We start from the raw sequence: 18,096 nt of genomic DNA on the forward strand, positions 1-18,096 counted from the left end.
TATATCAAATAGTTTTCTGGCAACCTAATTTGCTTTATTTTTTTTATGAATGATATTGGTCCGTTTCCTTAAAGAAATATATTAAAGAATATACACATAATTATTTCAATAGAATTCCTGGGACAAACATATCCCAACCACACATAAACTATTAAATAGAGTCGTTATATAATTAAGGTTCAAAGAACAATTGAGTATTACCATATTTTTTTACAATTTCAATTAACAAAACATGAAAATGCATTTATACAACTCTTATTTCGTCCTCAAAAATTGACAAATTTGTGGAGAAGATGCTTAACCACAAAACAAATTACCATCATGATGAGTAAAAACAAAACTATGGCGTTGTAACTTTTTTTGGCACTAGAATTTTTTTTTTTTTTTTTTGTTTTGTTTTGTTTTTTTTTGTTTGTTTTTTTTGCATCTATTTAAAAAGAAATCTATAATTCAACCGGAAACTGCTGTTCAGTTGTCGTAAAAACTTAGTAGTAACCTTTATAAACGTGTATTTTTTAAGTTTTCCAGAATATCCAAGGAGCATTGCTATGCCAACAGCATACAATGCTAATATTAAATATCTCTTCTAATTAGTGATAAAAGGAATTATTTCATCAAATAAATCGATACATATTGTAAATCAAGGAAGACTTGATAAGTAACAGGGAGATTAGTAGTTTTCTAAAACAGCAGTTTAGATTGATTATTTTATAGACTGTTAAGAGCCTCCAAAATTAAATCCATTAGAAATTAGTCTTGTAATTTTTAACAACTGAATCAACTTTATTGTTTAAAGATTGTAAACCACGAACTTTTAATAGCACGTATGACATTTTTTGTTTTAATCTTATAGCATAAAAAGTATAAGAGAGATCTATGCTTGGGAACTACTCATATAAGTAACATAATAATGGAAATTCACAACCATTGATTCGGTTGCTAAATTTAGAGTCATTTAAAGGTCATGGACTTCATTGACAAAACACATTAGAATGCAAATATTTATATTTACATAATTCTAGCAATTGTGCGATTGAAGATTGAAATATATAATTATGCAACCGGCGTGCACTTTAACAGTAGATCATTCGACACAAGGTGTGCCGATATGACAAAAAATAAGCATTGAACTAAGGAATGACAAATCTGGTTTGCCATCACCAACTGAGAGAGACACTGGGATATGTAATTTTTCGCATGTCACCACTTGGAAGAAAGAGTTTCGAATGTTATTGGCATTCACTGAACTGTTGGGAAACTTCCAGATGCGTAATCTTAATGGAATGAATTTTTCACATCTAATACATAGTCTTGGTCATTTGGAATTTCGAGGAATTAAAGAGGTATGATCATCGCGGGTAGGTTAAGGCAACTCATAGTTTAATGACCGTCAAAATTATGATCAATTTAAATAATGTTTATTTTTATGAAAACAGCGCTGGATATTAATACCAAGTGAAAGAGTTCACCAAGATATTATTTTTCTACTTCGGAATCGACTCAATCTTTGAAGCTGCCGTGCCATGGTATCACGTGACAGTTAAAAATAGATAACTTTTTTACCTTCACGAAAAATCAATAAGTGTAACACTACCCCGAAGTTCATTTGTATGTTTTCTACAATATTTCGATTGGAAATTAGTTCATGTTTATTAGTATTACTGCTAGAAGCCTATTGTACATCGCATAAAATAAATATTGTAAATATTTATCGGAAACCCTCTCAACTTCAAAAAGTTCATTGAAAATACTACGTATTGTTCGTTTAAAACAATAAAGCACCGGATTCTAGCAGCACTTTTCATGTAGTTTAGGTCATATACCGTTGATATTTACCAAAATCATCTTTCCTAATATCCAGGGTAGTGTTACACTTTTGCCATTTTTTGTACACGCTGACAGAGGAAAGGCTGGTCAAGCCATATAAATGTCGATCCGCTTACCTTATAACACTCGCTGATTAAACAAAATATCCATGCCTGTATTATCCTGATTATATTCGAACTGACACTCATCTAAATCTTAGGTATCTGTATTAAATAAGTCTTATTTCGGCATTGTTTACACTGGATTCCTATAATTTGTCTCCCGACGTGATCTTCTCTTTTAAACATGCTTGTGACGTCATCAATGATAATTATACGTAATAGAGAGAAATCGAAGATATATTCAGTTAGAAGAGTTTCTAGTGATATTTTATGTCTGTAATTTTTATAATATAAACCAGAGATAAAGTTAAAATCGACATGTTTCTGAGTAAAATATGACATCATGCTGCTTATTGTGACGTCATATCGATCAGAGGAATTTGATTGCTGTGAGTTGCCTTATCATACCCGCGATGGATTTGGTCAAAAATCATTTTTACGATTTTAATGGCTACAATGTTTCAGAAGATATTCCTGCGTGTGTAATAACCATCTAAAATTTGAATGTCAGTCGTCGTGTTTTAAGAGAGATACAAAGTTCAAAATTATTCGTATGTAAATATATTTTACCTCATATTCGCTGAAATTAGTATTCGGGATAAAGTTTATCTATGATTTAATCGCAAAACTAGGTCGTCGCAAATTTAGGTCGTCGCAAATTTAAGTTACTATACACAAATATGAGTTTATGTATATGAGCTTCAACAACAAAAACTTTTGAGTAAATGTAGGTGATGGTTAGAAATCTTATTAGTCAGTAGACAAGTAGACTGAAAATATTAACAGGTTTTTTGGCATAAACTGTTCATTTTAATGAATTTGAAAGATGTATTCATAAATAGAAATCTGCTTTTTCATACGTTGTTCTTACAAGAGATGTACCGGTACTCTTGCTGGTACATCGATTGGTTTGTAAGTAGAGTTACCGCACATTAGTCTCTTTTTAACTCTCTTTAAAACAGAACATTTCTAAGTTATTTTTTAAAAAAGCGAACATTTAATGATTGGCATATTGATAATCAATAGACACTGCAGAAATTAATGTTTTCTTAACTAACGTAACGAATCGTATATCCTTTGGTTGTGTAAACCTGAAAACCACTTAAAGTCATGGCTGCAAGGAAAAACTCCTGCGGCCCAAAGCTCCTTTAATCTGATAAAGGTCGACATTGTCTTTTTAAATCATGTGAAAAAGCACAACGAAACCAGTAAATTTCTAGGAGATACATTAAGAAAATAATTTAATCAAAATACGTGTATATATTTATTAATTTTAGCTGAATAACTTTGGAGATAAAAAACGAATCCTTTCTTCAACACAGTAAGTTTCAAGGACACACATTAAGAACATAATTGGAGTCGAAATATGTATACATATATATTTATTAACTTTAGTGTGACTGAATAACATTGGTGATGAAAAATGTACCTTGATATCATCAGTATGTGTACATGAAGAAAAAAAATAAACTGTGAAAATCTCAGAGACTAAATAGCGAGTTGTGTGCATTGGGGCAATGACGTGACAGCTTGGAAATTTTTTAGGGCCCATCATAGGGGATACTTTCATTTACATCTTAAATTTACCTTTTTCGCTTTTATTGCCATTTAATTTTTTTTCAAAATAATTTTAATTCATGAAACTTTTAGCAAGTTTTTTTTTAATAAAATGATGTCATTACATTATAGCTTTTGCTTATAAAGATGCATATGGATATACAATCACTTTCAGAAATCTTATCAAGCCTGTGTCGATATTATCCAGGGTAGAGTATTCGACGATTAATGAAGGCAAATTGAGTGAAGTTTAATATTTTAATGTACACATTGCAAAACAACGAACGTATACACAAAAAATAAACATATATAAACCTGCAATTTAAAGATATTCATATGTATTATCCATTGATCCCACAAAAGTATCTCAATTCATTATTTTGTTTTATCGTTTAAGTATTCATTTGATAAATAACAACCAAGAAGTACGTTTTTATTTATCAAATGAATAAGGAATCATGATTTGGATATTAAAGAGGGGCCAGTACGGTCGGGGTATGATCAAATCCAATAGCGGCTGGATTTCTTTATGATTCATACTGCTAGTATCACGCACCGATCGTAACGGTCGCCTAAAAATATTCAAAGAATGATTTCTTTTTTCTTTTCTTTATAAAGTTCTAAGCATATGTACAAATAAAGGGTAATAAATTGACATTCTTATTTTTTTTATTTCGTATATCTATGGAACCTTGTTGGGACACTGTAGTATGTCATTCGACACATAGTGTATTGCACACGATAAACAGGAATAAAGACGATTTATTTATGAAATAATCAATCATTACGTTACAAAATTGATTTTTTAACACTTGAGGGAAACTGATTCAAATGTTTTTCACAAAAGTTGTACTTCAGGAAACTCCTGATTGTGTGAACTGTGTGGTAAATGTATAAATTTATCGCATCTTTTATCTAGTCTCCGTCGTTTAGAATTTTGATGAGTTAAAGCGATCAAGTATTTTGTCGAATCTTGTTTTCCTCGACCAATTTGAATAGTCCTACCCCCCCCCCCCCCGAAAAAGAAATAAATTAAAAAAAACACGCAACAAAAAACCCAAAACAAACAAACAAACAAAACAAAAATCATAGGACCATTTTTAAATAGTACTATATATAGATAACAAAATATGGTTCTTACTTAGGCATGGTAAACACTATAGCATATACGCAGTAAACATTGCCGTCTCAATTCGGTTTTAGGTATTGTTTGGTTTGCATAACATGGAAACCATTTGTCTCAAATGTGCTAATCAGTTTAATATAGAAATCATGGACAGCTATTTTTTTTAATTTATTCACTTTTAAGTAAGTATTCATGTATAAAAACTTGTGATTTCACATCTTATTGTGAAATGAAATGTATTCTTGCTGGCATATCGATTTGTTTGCCTAAGACTTGGCAGCACTTGAGTTCCTTTTTGATGGTTTTAAAAAGAGAACCTTGTTCAATTTCTATGAATAAAAAGTGAACACTTATTTATTGGCATATTGAAAATTAATAGGCATTGCGGCTGTGAATGTTTTCTTACATACATGTACCGTAACGATTCGTAATCTGTTGCATGACCTTAAAACCATTGTTTCGTACTTCAAGTCATGTCTGCAAGGAAAATTTCCCGCGGCCCGAGGTTTCTTTAACATCGATCTGGAAAAAGACTGCATCATTTTAAAGCATGCAAACATTTGCACCAAGAGCAGTCTTTCCGGTCGATCCTATACAGTAAGTTTAAAGAATATATTTCTTGAAAGAGGCGGGGAAATTTTCTTTTATTATTTTTATGCCTTGAAATCAATATATTTTATAAATTAAACTCAAACATATTACATATGAAAAGGGTTCAATATTCTTTACCTGAAATCATGTACCTGTATTTTCTAAATGTGTATTTCATTAAATATAAATTGGGAAATGTATTAAATTGCAAAGCTTGCTATTGAGTCTTCGAACATTGTTATAACCATTTGTATATCGCCGTTTGTAAGACGTATCAACTTTCGGTAATTTGTATTACTTTTTATTTGTACTTGCGTCATAATGTTTAAGATTGGTTACGTTAGATAATGCACAATTTACGAAATATTAGAGATTTTCGTTCCTGAAATATCCTGCTTATACTTAGTATACTTGCATAGTTGCAAATAACCATTGTTTAAATGTTTTAATGTGTCATTGGAAACCGTTAGAAGGTCAAGGTAAAAGAAACTTGAGAATCAACTTTTAAAAAGTAGATAATATACAACATTTTATAAGAAAGATTTGTTGTAATACTAACAGAACACCTATAAAAATCATTGATTAAAAAAAACAACTGACATTAGAACGAACTCTTTCTTTTCTTGTCTTTTTGCTTTCAAAAAGTCTTTGAGTTTTAAAGTTGATTTTCATATTGCATCTAATATATAAATTGAAGCAAAGTCCAACCAATAAAAAGGTTCATCCAATCTATTATAGCATATTTTTACCTCTAATACTAGAGTGCAAGCTCTAAACCAATTGCATTTCCTATACCTAGTTGCACACTTGAAACTCAAATCTGACGTTTATAGTGCTTTACATTCCGCGTTATCTTTCCTTCCCTTACCTGCGTTTTTTGTTTTGAAGTGAATTGATTTTCTAATTGTAGTTTTCTCTTGAATTTGAATACGTGCATACATTTATCTATGTCAGAGCGACCGAAAAGCATTGGCATTGTTAAATTCAGGTGACGTATGTACATAAAAAAAACCTACAAACGTTGAAAAAGACGAGGACTCATTTGGGAGTTGAAGGGGTTGCAGCGAGGAAAAGATAGACGATTCACTTTACGAGCCCTGATCGAATTGAAGGATTCAAAGAGATGTGGCATGTTTTTAAATACGTTAAGGGGCACACATAAGAGATATTTTCATTCTTTTGGTGCTATTTTCCGTTTAATATGCCTTTTGACCATTTTAAAAATCAATTTGATACAAGTCTTTATGATTAACAGATGTCATCCTATTGGTACTCATGCATATAAAGGAATGGATAAAATTAAACGTTAACATATGTTATTGATATTTTTCAGAGTATTCAATATTTCATAAAAATTAGTTGAAAAAATATTTAACAGTTAAATTTACTTATTTTTGCAATTTACTCGACGTAAACAGAAATATAAACTCTATAGAAAGAAACCCATTACTTTTTAGATTTTTTTGTGATCAGCTTCGGTTGATCACAGTTGTGTCCATATGAGGCATTCGGCAAATTTTACTATTTACGCCCTGCATAACTTTATTTAGTACTATGCAATGACAACCTCAATTAAGTCTTGCTATTTCAGAAATCAACAAAATGGTGCTATTTATAGTTTATTCCATAATATTTCGTATGACATTAACAGAGCTGGCCAATGCTATTACTTCCCGATCATTCTTTTAAAAGGAATACTTGTTTATCATTACTATTTTTTACTGTATAGCATTAAACAAAAAATGTCACATTGTCACAATACTTCAATTTTTTTTTAGGTTTCATGATAACTACAGTCAGGTCAAGCATATCTTTTTAAAAATACACCATAGCATACCATATCATTGAAATTTCATAGCAAAGCATTGGTATTTCATACCATAGCATTGAAACCTCATACTATGGCATACAATCTCATAGATTCTTATTCGTGATTCCATGCCATAGCAAAGCATACAACATGAATATAACTCGGTTTTTATTGGTTTTACAAATATTTAATGAATGTTCACATTGCAGATTAGTGGTATAATTTTGGCTTCTTATAATTCGTAGTAATTGGAACTCTTCTGTTTATGACAGCGTTTTTGTTCAATTCTCATAGCACAGCATACCTTACCATACAATATCATTAAGCACTTCATTTTAATTATTCATAGCATTGCATTGAAATCTCATTAAAATCGCATACTAAGCATAGCGTAAAATAGAAAAGATATGCATGAAATGACTGTAATGACAATATTTATTCTTTTGGCGTATTTATTGCATGTCAAAATATAATTAAATACAAGAAAAGTTTTTTTAACAAATGTTATGATATATATAAATTTTATCATCGTTTTATACCCATACTATAAATTAAAACATGCTTGGAAATAGCATTTTCACCTTGATTTGTTTTAAATTATAAAACACAACTAACACTTTTATGTTAAAAACATTACACAAATTCATGAGACACAGTTTATATAAAATGAAAACGCCACAATTAGAACAAACAATAGAGAAAAAATCTAAATTTACGATAAAAGAAATAAAATTGTGAATGAATATACAGTTAAAATAGTTGAAGCGTTTGTAAGTGGTCCCTAGAGGGCTGAATGATCGTGGCCATTTTTAAGCTATATTAAGTTTCTTTAGACAGATACAGTTATTGTGAATAAAGATATAGTAATATGTCAAGGTTTTTAATATGAAGAACTCTCTTTAATACTTTCAAAGTATTTTTCATGCCAAAAAATATCATATTTCAAAACTTCAATCGGATCTGATGGTTATTTTTTAACCTGTCGACCTATTTAATACCTATATTGTAATGATTAGCAAGTTTAACAACTGACATCTTATGTTTGGCAGATAAAATTATCAATTTTGATGTGTGAGGACGCTGGGGTGCCTAGAGAAATTCCACAAATCCAAGCAGCTTTCCACCATTCCCTTTCAATTTGAAGCACTATCGATCACCGTTATCGAACTCGGGTCTCATTGGTGAGAGGCGAGCGCATTTTCCAGTGCGCCACTTGGACGCCCTATGAAATGGGTACCCTAAATGATTAGACTCGTTTCTAAAAAATGATAATTCTTGAAGTTTTATTGTAGAGAAAATAATGATAAATTAATCACTCAGGAAATATATAAAAACAATAACAAGTCATGCGTACCGTTTGTTTTATCTGTTTTGAATATGCGTTAATTAGATGAGGGAAGGGTTGAATCTATCAGTCTGAAGGAATTAAAATTCAAATTGTAGCATAAAACACCTACTGGCTTTAAGATGTATATTAAAGGAAGCTGTGACTTCTATTTTTAAACCAATAAAACCTTGTCATTCTTAAGGTAGAAAGTTCAGCCAAACATTATTTCTTCTGGATGGAAATAAATTGTGTTTGCCTGCTAATAACCGTACAAGATAATTACTGTGAAATCGCTACATTATCAATAAAGACCATACAACAAATAAAGAATCTGTCAATACCAAATTCTTAAGTAGGTGCGTTTCAATGTCGGTAGACAAAAAACGAATTCGATATGATAAATATTTGCTTGATTTTAAAGAAACATTTAAACGGCAGTGCGGTTTTAAAAGTTTTTAAAGAAACGATATGCCTCTTTTGTTGGAAAAAAGTCAATGGAAAAAAGTAACATTGATGCCTGTTTGGTGTCCCGATTTCAGGTTAAAATACTAAGGAATCACTGATTCAACCTACTATAGACGTACGATACCCAAACGTAGAACTAGCATGGAACCAAAAGGGTGTATGACATGGAACCATTTACGTATATATGGTTACTAGTAAGTGAATCCACGAAAAACGAAATGACATACGGTGATAACGAGCAGTGTACAAAATCAAAAGTCCAAAAGAAAAATTAAAAACAAAAACAGGAGCAAAGTAAATACAGACCTTTATAAAGATTTAAGGGGATGATCAGGTGCTATGGAGGAGTGACCATTCTCTGACTGGTCACTCCTGCGGTGTGCTCTTTGTCCTAATCAAGAAAAACAGGAAACAACGTCAACAATTAGGTTATTAAATACGGTCTTATAATAATTATGAAAACTTCAGTCAGCATGCGACTCAGTGAAAGATTGTTTTTGCTGACAAGGTCGTTGTATCTACCATCAAACTTATGAAAATATTACTCCAATCAAAATGGTTGATAGTCCGATTATATCAACTTGTTTGTCAGTAGCTTGCATATGACTTGCCTTAAAACCTATTCGTACACTGTACGAAGGGAATGTCCCTGATTATCGAATTAACTGAGAGGAAAAAATCCTCATTCGTCCGAACAAATCCTGATTCGACTGAACAAATCTATACTCGTTCGAACAAATACCTTAACTGTCCAAATCGATAGCTTTTTTGCCAAACAAATTGCTGTTATGTCTGAACCAATCCTAAATCTTCCGAACAAATGCTAATTCGTTCGAGCAAATAACTTGTTCGTCTAAGCTGATAATTATTTTCTTTAAAATATGTCTGTGCATTTTCCCATCATATCAAATCAAAAAAGGGAAGTAATACAAAAAGTTTTTGAAATTGTCCCTACTTAAAATCCTATTCGATATCTATGTTATTTATAGATTGATTTTGATATTTATTAACCCTAAATGATATGAAATTTTCGTGAAAATCACTATAGCAGATATGAATTGGTTCCGTTGTCCTTGACATATGCTACATTCAATGAAAAGTTCAAGTATTAATAAAGTAAACGCCTTTTTTCTTTATTTTGTTTAAGAAATAAAGTAGGAGTTTTCGTGAATGTTGCAGAATAACCTTCGAGGTTAAGAAATGTTGTTTTGAAATATAAAAGCCGAGGCGTTAGCAGAGGCTTTTATATTTCAAACAACATTTCGAGACCGAGGAGGTTATCCTACAACATTCACGAAAACAAGAACTTTATTTTTATTCTACTAACGGCCCAGTATTTCTACAGATTGTTTCTCCTATAGACATTTTGACGGCTATTCCGTGTAACCCCTACGGTTTTGTTAGTAATGCTTATATGTGTATCGATCTTAGGGAATCACATGCAGACGACAGACTTTTTCTTAGGATTTTAATACTCTTCAATTATTTATAAAATATCTTTGAATCACATTTCCTAATATTTAAAGGGCAATTTAAATTTATTACTACTACACAATATTTTATGTAAAAACACGCAGTGAAAATGTGCTAGGGAGGTCCTAAGAACAGCTGCATTGATCTCTTAAAAATAAAAATTTGAGGCAATGCACAATGTTTTGACTAGAACTAACACGTGAAGTTGACATGGTTTTAAAACTTTTTACGGTTTGAAGTTGTACTTCCATGATCCGTGCGAGACAAATGGGTATTTCTGATCTGATAATTTACCGATGACGTTCGTGCTATATTGGAGAATAATGTCCGCGGCATCTCTTTGATCTCGGCAATTACTGTAGTAGAATGATATTTATAATAGTTATCAGCTTGTCGCCCGACTAATTACATGTCAAAATTGTAATGGACTACGAAAACACTTTGAAGTTTATTTAACAAATGAAATGATGACATGTATATGACTTTGATAATCTTTTAAAACAATAAATATAAAATCACACAACTGCTTGGATAATTTTTTAATCTTGAATTGTTTGATAACGATAAAACACAATCTTACACAAACAACGCGAAGAAATAAACAGCAATATCAGATCAAATTTTAACACTTTTACGTTTAAAATATGATAAAAACATATAACACCGTTTATTTGAAATGAAAACGACATAATGAGAACAAACAATTTAGAGCAACTCCAGATATACGATACAAAATATATAATTGTGAGTTTTAGGAATGAATGTACAGTGCAAATCAGTTCAAACAAATGGTCTTTAGAGGATTCGATGACCATTTATAGGCTATATTTTACTCCTTTAGATGAAGAGCTTTATGTAATAATAAATCAATACATATCTTAAAATACACTATTTTTTTATCAAATAATTTTTTATGCCCAAAAATATCATATCTAAACGTTTCAGGCAGATCTGATAGTTTACTACTTAGCATCCTTAAGACAATTATGGTTTTCGTATCATCATTCGAACTTCTTTAAGAGTGTGGTAAGAGGAGCTGCCAAAACCAAACCAGAAAATTCCGGTTTTTTCTGGTGTATACGTATGATAATATAGGCCATTCGGATTAGCCTCTGTGCAAAAAGCACTCCAGGCATACCACCAGCCTCCGTGAAAGTCAGTTGTACACACCTTTGATTTGCTTCCGTCGTTATCTTGATCATAAGTACAAAATGAAGCGCCGTCTGTAAGCCATAATTTATCTGTAATGAACAAATGACAATAACAAACCATCAACCATCTCAAAAATCCATAAAACGAAATACAAATTCAAAGCAGAGCAACACGGACCTCCGAATAGATAGAGGGAGGATTAGGTGCCTATAGGAGAAGTGAGCATCCTCTGCTGACTGGTATTACCCGCCAAATGCAGGTGATGTAGCAAAAATAAATAAAACATCATTTTTGTTGCAAATATTGGATTTTATAAGTGGTTTTGAACCACTTTGGATTAAAAAAAGACAACAAATTATTGATTACATATATGTAGACCGGGGAATTGTTCTTGTTAAAGTACTTTCAAAGTTCAATACACGGAAGTAAAAAAAAAATATATATATATTCATTCGGTTGTTCTTGTGCTTAATTCTCTAAATATGCAAGACACTGAGGGTAGTTCAATACATCATAATAATGATTGATGGATCTACCGAGTTTATCTTTTTGAAATCATTTCACAATTTAATCTGTACCAGTAATGTTTCCCGATATCCATAAAATGTGTATCATATATAGAGAAGATTCGTCGTCTATTGAGAATGTGTATTCAGCATATCCCTCTTGGCCATCAAAGTCCTTTATCTCAATCCTTAAATGAGTGTACCCAAACACACCCGTCAGGTCATGTATGTTGTCGTTACCTAAAATATACAAAAAAAAAAAAACAAAAACAAAAACAAAAACAACAACAACAAAAAACGGATCTTAATCAAAGAGTAAAAAATGTAAGATTTACCACTCAGAAATATATACGTGTAAAAATTATAACTAACATATGTACATGTATAATGTATCTTGGGTTTTAACCATTAGGGTTTTTTTTGTAAAAAAAAAGACTGCGTATAATTTCATTGAAAGCGTATTAAATTAATGAGAGAAAAAAACTTGAAAACATCAACATCAGGACTTAGTACGATAAAATATATTTGCTGAAATAATGTTTTAATTCAACATGACTTGATAAAGTAGTTCACTGATTGCGTCAAATATTTAGTAATAACTGATTACCTAACCAAAATTCTGTGTTTATGGAACCGAAGCCTAATTTATATTCATTCCAGTTTCGGTAGAAATCAACACTTCCGTCGAATCGTCTCTGTATAACCTGCAAAGTAGAACTTGAGAAATATAAAAACAGATTGAATAACTGAGATATAATAACATACCGCGATAACATGACTTCTAAAATTTTAGAACATTGTACATATACGTTAATGAAAGGAGCAAGAGTATCTAATCACTTTTTTTAATTATACACTAAGTAAAACAAGTTGAAAAACTACATTGATACACATTAGATTAATCAAGACTATCTACCGCATATAGAGGATGTTGTAAAATTCTTATTCTCATATTCTGCATTGTTCAAAAGTCATTGTTAAGATCAAGACTATCTACCGCATATAGAGGATGTTGTAAAATTCTTATTCTCATATTCTGCATTGTTCTAAAGTCATTGTTAAAATGGGATTTAAATGGTTAATTTATTTCTATGGTAATGACAATAAATTCAAACAAACGATTAATTATCTTATGAAACATTCACATTGGTAGTAATGAAACATGATATTATGTATATTGATTTATGCCTACAAATAAATATTTTCGACAAGTTTATGCGATTTCAAATAAAATGAATTGATTTTCTTTCAGACGACGGCTGCAGTTACCTTTTCTTAATTGGAAAGCTTTGAAAAAATCATTTTCTCTTGATGATAATTGTTTCTCTAGAAGTTAACATAGCTAATACGTCAATATTACCACACGGTGAATAAAAGTTCAGTAGTATTTCTATGAACACTGCCTCGAAATAGGACAATATTGTTTCGGGCATAACATGTATAAATTTCTTTTTATTTTTATCTAAATGTTACTGTTTCGGCAAAAGTTAAAAGAACTGTACTTAAAAAAAAATTAATCCAAAATCCGGATTCTTTTGATAGTATTTAACGTCGTTTGATGGCGTTTATGAAACGACACTGTGTCTTTCTTATTAAAAAAAACCCCGAAAAAACATCTTGACATTCGTTGGCTACAACGCTTAATCAAACATTATTTCCTCTTGATGAAAATCAAAAGCGTTTTCATGCTGATAACAATACTTTTCATCTAACATAATAACTGTGTAAATTAAAAAAAATATTATAAGTACATGTAAGTGCAATTTGATGCCCGTAGACAAAACAAATTCGATCTGATAAATATTTGCTCTAATTTTAAGATACATTAAAAAGGTAGGCATATTTTTATCAGACGATTGTTCTAATCCATAGATGCTTCTTTTACAAGTTAAAGAATCAATGTAAAGAAATTAACATCGATAAGTGTTTAGTCTACAGATTTTCATGATAAAAATACAATCACTACAATCAGTTTAAGCATATCTGCTAGAATATACACCAAAGTACAGCATAGCATTGAAATTTAAGAGATATTTTAGAAATATATGCATAAAAGTACTCTACCAATGAAAAGAATATCTGATTCAGTGAGATAAATTAAAGTGGCAAAAGCATGAAGTCAAACGTGTATATTAGTTTTAAGTAAATCAACAGTTTACGAAATAGGATGATTCCAATTCAGATAAAAATACTTTTTTGATAGATTTTGAAGAAAAGTTTAAAAACAGAATAACATACGATCCAAGAATAAGTGTCGTTATAGCAGGGTACTTCATGGGTCCCTCCGGAAAATTCGTATGTCATGATACAAGTCTCATCTAACCTCTCTGAAAGCACAAATTTATCAGCGGGAAATTATATAAATGTTTAAAAGACTTCAACTCTAACAATTACAATTAACATTTTATAAAGGGTTTATAAGCTACTTTTTCAAAATTTAAGCCCCCCCCCCCCCCAAAAAAAAAAAATAATAAATAGAAATACATTTCTTTGTAATTACAGTGGTTAATCTTTAAACAATCACTGAAAATAAATGTATACCCAATGGATAATTTGTTGTCCACCGACCTTCTTTATATTCATTAACATACCTTAATATAACAAGACTGATTAGAATATTTCCCTAGAAGAACATTAATTTTATAAGAAGATAAACAAAATCATCATACCTGTTGTACTCATGATAGTAGTTGAATCAATATAAATTGATGGTAAAGTTGTTGCCTGTCCATCTGGTGTAGATGTGTCTGAGATATTCACTATTGCAGACGAAGGTACAGCTGTGGTTGTGCTGTCAAACGCAGTAGGTGTTTCAGCTGTTGTTTGGAGTATGGTAGCGGTTGCAGTCAAGAGTGCATTTGAGGTTGTGTTTTCAATAGGAACTGAAATCAGAGCATTTGTTGCTGTGCTGTCAGTGGGACCTGTTGTTTCAGCTGTAATTGTATCCGTGGCTGTGCTGTCTGAACAAATTGAAGAGACAGTTGACATTACCTCTGTGATTGTGCTGTCTCTAGGATTTGACGTTTCAGTTGTCATTACGTTTGTAGTTGAGCTGTGAGTAAGACTTGAAATTTCAGTTGTCATTATATCTGTACTTTTGCTGTCAGTAAGACTTGATGCTTTAGTTGTCACTACCTCTGTTGTTATGCTGTCAGTGGCTCTTGACGTTTCAGTTGTCACTACGTCTGTTGCTGATCTGTCAGTTGGGCTTGACATTCCAGTAGTAATAACGTCTGTTGTTGTGCTGTCAGTTTGACTTGATATTTCAGTTGTAGAAACGTCTGTTGTTGTGCTGTAGGTAGATCCTGTTGTCTCAGTTGTCATTGGGTCAGTGGTTGTGCTATCAGTTGACCTTGACGTTTCAGTTGTCATTGCATCTGTTGCTGAAATGTCGGTAGAGCTTGACGTTTCAATTATCATTACTTTTGTGGTTGCGCTGTCAGTGGTACCTGACTTTTCAGATGTAATTGTTGTCTGGTCAGGAGAACTTAACATTGCAGTACTGTGATTATCGCTCGGTGTTAGGTCTACGTTAGCTACTGAAACGGTTGAGGTTACATTTGTGCTTGTCACCTCAGGCGTTACTGATTCTGTTCCAAACGACATTGTTTGCATTGTTCTGTCGTAAATCGAACTCTGATCATTCGTAAGAGAAGTGGGTGTTTGGTTGCTACTTGTATCTGTAAACAACCACAGGATGAATGACAATCTTTAAGTTCTCCTTAAAGATAGCTTAAAGATGCTTAAAGGTAGCTTAAAGACGATCTTTAAGCCACCTTTAAGCTACCTTTAAGCTATATGTGTTGCTTAAAGATGGCTTAAAGAAAGCGTAAAGATGGCTTAAAGGCAGCTTAAAGACTATCTTTAAGCCACCTTTAAGGACAACTTATAGGTCCTTAATGTCCAAACTTCTTTAAGCTACCTTTAAGCTACCTTTAAGCCATCTTTAAGCCACCTTTAAGCCACCTTTAAGCCATTTAAAAATCGTTTAATTCAATAGTGTGCTTAATTTACCAACAAAATATATTAACTATATGATTTTAATTCAATAGTGTGCTTAATTTACCAACAAAATATATTAACTATATGATAATGATAGAAAAGGTATTAAAATCGGTTTTTGTTCTAGAAAATAAAATGAAAAAAAAAAATTAATCAAAACGCCCACGACGAGGATTGAACCTGGGACCCTTCGTTTACCAGGATCACCTCGCTTCCTCTGCGCCACGGTTACTTACATATTAAGGGAGGGTTTTATATTCTATATATCAGTGGATATTGAATCAATGTATTCAATGTGTATTTTTTACTTGAAAGGATTTTGACTTCCATTCAAATTGTAACAATCAATCATATCTAATTTATAAATTACATGCATGCATATATTTAGAATGAAATACGGAAATTGGTCTTCAGTGAAAAAAAAAATATTATACCATAATGGAAACCGTTAGGCTTATTTAGTAAATAAATTTAAACCGAGTAGATTAACGTTCATCTAATTCACAGCTAAATGAAATGCAAGGAAGAAGATGAAATCATTTCTTGTATTAAATGCATTGAAACTATTAGGGTATTAGTTCTACGCAATTTTCCCGGTTTTCATGATCACGGCGCCGTTCCAGTATGTTTAAACATTTACTTGTATACATGATTTTTAGACTATCAATTCTATAACAAACAATATTACCAAAAACGGGTGACGTATTTACTGCATGTGGCAATTGCAAATGATGTATACATATACTTGTACATACAATTGTATGATGTACCAGGCCGGGTATGTGACATATTTACTCTTATACTCTTATATCACCGGTACAGGAATTAATTAGCCTCTAGATTTTACTCTTACATACATGTATCTTTAATTTGTAGACGTAACATTTTTAAAACACAGAGTTGGGAAATAATTCTTTGAAAATGAATTACAAATGTAAATAAACTTTTATTCACTAGACTTATCGTATACTCGTACATACTAAGATTTAATGCCTTTAGAAACACTGACTTGCACCTGGGCACACGACACACCTGTTGTGTATATCTTGTATATTCTGTGTTAGTTCCAGGGGTTTTCTTAAGTTGGACAAACAATAGACTCTAATTAGATATACACAAACATGCACCTGGGCAAAAGACACAACTGTTGTGTTTATCTTGTATATTCTGTGTTAGTTCCGGGGGTTTTCTTAAGCTGGACAAACAATAGACTCTAATTAGATATACACAAACGAACAAAACTATGTCTAGACAAACAAAGCAGTAATATCCTGCCCGATATAACAAAGGCAGTTGAGAGTCTTTTCATCTTTAACATGTATCTAGCAGATCTAGAGTTAGATCTAGAAATAATTAAAATTGAAAAAAATACATATCTTCAACCGATTATTAAATTAAATCATGCAGCTTTGGTTATTTATCTTTATTTTGTTTAATAACCGGATGAACAGAGAGAGAGAGAGAGAGAGAGAGAGAGAGAGAGAGAGAGAGAGAGAGAGATTTCACCGATTAATTTATAATAGGAAACAAACATAATTAAATTTAATTTCATACACAAATTTAGATACAGAGACTGCGCTCACCCCTACAATAATTTTGAATAATTTTGAAAAATAAAATTATAAAGAATTTTATAACGGCAATCTGTGTCCATCGGAGCAGTGTTGATGATAGCGATATGTGTTTAATGGCACGAAAAATAAAACCGCCTGGAACATCCCCTCCCCTTCTTTGGAAATTATATCATCACTCGGATCACCCCCTCCCCTCCCTATAAAAGAGCTTTTGCATTTAATACATGTTTTTATTGTTCAGTTTGATCAAACCTGACTTAAAGGGAACTTAAAGATGGTTTAAAGACAACTTAAAGGGAGCGTAAATGCCACTTAAAGATGCTTAAAGGTAGCTTAAAGATGGCTTAAAGGTGACTTAAAGAAGTTTGGACATTAAGGACCTATAAGCTCAGCTTAAAGGTGACTTAAAGGTGGCTTAAAGATTGTATCTCCTTTAAGCCACCTTTACGCCACCTTTAAGCCACCTTTAAGGACTTGCTTAAAGATTGTTTTTCGCCCTGTGAACATTCAATTTTAAATATTTAAATAAATCACAACTTTATTAAAAATTGAATGAATGATAAATAATGTTATGGTAACTTACAA

General features: G+C 31.6%; 1 protein-coding gene across 1 annotated transcript; it reads right to left on the reverse strand.

Moving 5' to 3' along the window:
- Positions 1–9,141: 9,141 nt before the first annotated feature.
- LOC136272011 (uncharacterized) lies at positions 9,142–15,541 on the reverse strand. Its single transcript, XM_066072673.1, has 5 exons — positions 14,660–15,541; positions 12,543–12,639; positions 12,008–12,175; positions 11,448–11,518; positions 9,142–9,195 (listed from the first exon to the last, which is right to left on the reverse strand). Exons 1-5 carry the CDS (start codon positions 15,539–15,541, stop codon positions 9,142–9,144), a joined length of 1,272 nt encoding a protein of 423 aa, XP_065928745.1.
- Between the last annotated feature and the right edge of the window lie 2,555 nt (positions 15,542–18,096).

This window comes from Magallana gigas, chromosome 10, assembly GCF_963853765.1.
Source record: "Magallana gigas chromosome 10, xbMagGiga1.1, whole genome shotgun sequence".
Lineage (NCBI taxonomy): Eukaryota > Metazoa > Mollusca > Bivalvia > Ostreida > Ostreidae > Magallana > Magallana gigas.